At 40.9% G+C, this 2,500-nt stretch overlaps 1 protein-coding gene across 1 annotated transcript in view; it reads right to left on the reverse strand.

The window, feature by feature from the left end:
• dnah2 (dynein, axonemal, heavy chain 2) overlaps positions 1-2,500 on the reverse strand; it is a 225,651-nt gene that overhangs the window by 118,074 nt on the left and 105,077 nt on the right. Inside the window, 1 exon segment of the mRNA XM_042069618.1 lies at positions 326-515. Coding sequence (XP_041925552.1) covers positions 326-515 — 190 coding nt within the window.

Raw genomic sequence — 2,500 nt, forward strand, 5'->3', positions numbered from 1 at the left:
CATTTGCATGTGTTCACATACTTTCAAAGAGAATGAAAAACCTGCTTTGTTTGCTGATTTACACACCTTTACGTTTTAACATTTGTATTGCCTGTCCTGTCTCCTACTACAAGTTTAAATGTTCTGTCTTAGAGGTGTATTACCCAGTACAGGTATCATATCTGTGTGTTTCTCAGTACACCTGTGCTGGGTGCCTTAGCTGTAATTTACCCAGTACACCTGTGCTGGGTACCTTAGCTGTGATTTACCCAGTACACCTGTGCTGGGTGCCTTAGCTGTGATTTACCCAGTGCACCTGTGCTTGGTGCCACCTGCGGTGAGTTACCTGTGCCAGGCCTGCGTACATGCGGCCCATGGACTTGAAGTCCAAGCCCTCGGAGCAGTTGACCACGATGACGTACATGCCCAGCGCTTTGCCCAGGTCTTTCACCGTCTCGGTCTTGCCCGTGCCTGCTGGACCCTTGGGGGAGCCACCACGATGCAGATGCAGAGCGGTGGTCAGGGTCATATAACACCTACGGGGTCAGGGTCATATAACACCTACGGGGTCAGGGTCATATAACACCTACGGGGTCAGGGAAGCTACATAAATATACACATACATACACAAATACATACATACATACATAAATACATACATACATACATACAGTTAAGAACAAAAGTATTCATATCCCTGGCAAATATTGATTTAATGTTGATTTTCTCTTGACCAATATGTTTGTTCTGACTGAAAATGACACCGCCACATGGCCAAAGGTTGTAGGACAATGTGCTAGAAATATGGAATCAAGTATTTTCATCTTTTTTTTTTACATTTTCATGAAAAAGGGCATGTCCACAAATATTCATACAAATATTCATACCCTTTTGATTAAACAATCAGTGGAAACATATTTATTTGCATTCATTCCTCTCAAAATGGTTCTTATAATACCTACACCAAGCCTCTCCATGTCTCCACAATGATTCTAGACCACACATTTTTAGCAGCAATCTGGGTTTTGAGGCAGGAACGATTCTTTGCCATCACTCTCTAGCCTTGTGCTTACTTTTTTGATAGATTGAGGTCTGGAGTTTGGCTGGGATACTCTAAAATGTTGATATTGTTCTCTGTTAATCATTTCTTGCCAAATTATACTCTGACCCGGGGGGAAATGACTGGCCAGCCCTGTCATTATGTAGCCTTTGAGTAGGTAATGTTCTCACTTTAATCTAAATAAACTAATTGTTTGTGCAGTCGAAGCCCTAGCTTAAGCCTAACCTAACCTTACCAACCTAACCAAATGTTTAGCCTACCTTCCTTTTGTAATATAAGAAACTTTTAAAATTAAATCATGGAGGCAACAAAGATGAGGCTACAGGAGGTTGCAGAGTTATCCGGTTCCCAGTATTGACCATTCATAAGCTCAGGTTGTTGAGGGGGCTCTTTAACACAGGCTGCACTAACTGTGATTGGCAATATGTTGGCTACAAAAATGTAAAGAGTGGTATAATGGAATTGGCGAGTCTTCAATAATTAGTTTTCCTGCATTTACATGAAGCACATGATATATTGATTGAAACACATTCCACTCAGATAGCTAGGTGGCCACCAGGCTCATATTATCTTTACATTGCAAACAGAAATGGCAAGCTAACAACATGGCATTGCATGTTTCCATATCCAAAGCACTGAAGGCTGCTTATAACAAGTAAATATTATGCATACTATTGTTAATATCATCAATGTGGCACAAACAAACGAGGCTATAGCTTTTCCCTGACTTTCCCTTACAAAAAAAACCCCACATTTCCACAATCTACTATGTAATGAATGTTAAATTGAAATTACTTCATCAACCAAAAATGTCAAAGTAGCCGCATAGAGCAGGAAATGAATAAATGGGCACTGAAAAACAAAGTAGGGCTAACCACAACCACTCAAGAAAGCAGTAGTAGGGAAAAGCTAAAACTCAATAATTTGTATTAATCTATTTTGGCAAGTAAATATTTAACTACCACAACAAAATTCCCTGACATTCCCTGAGTTGATAATGATACAATTCTCAGACTCTCCATGTCTGATAAAGACTTGACGCCATGATATTCCAGAAATTCCATGACCTGTGGGAACACTGCTAATATTAGCTTGAACCTGCACAAAATCACACACACACACACACACACACACACACACACACACACACACATACAGTACACACATACAGACAAACTCATTTCATACTTTGGACAAAAGCTTCTGCTAAGAACTATAAACATAAACATGCAGGCTCAAGCACACATACACAGACACACAGACACACACACACACACACACACACACACACACACACACACACACACACACACACACACACACACACACACACACACACACTGTGTCTGAAAGCTGCCATGCCCTTGAGCTGGTTTTAGGATGTCATCGCCTCATCAACATAAGCCGGGATTAGATGTTTTCATTCATGCACCGGAGACTGCATTGCTACTCTACTATGGG

This window comes from Alosa sapidissima, chromosome 18 (genome assembly GCF_018492685.1).
Source record: "Alosa sapidissima isolate fAloSap1 chromosome 18, fAloSap1.pri, whole genome shotgun sequence".
NCBI lineage: Eukaryota > Metazoa > Chordata > Actinopteri > Clupeiformes > Clupeidae > Alosa > Alosa sapidissima.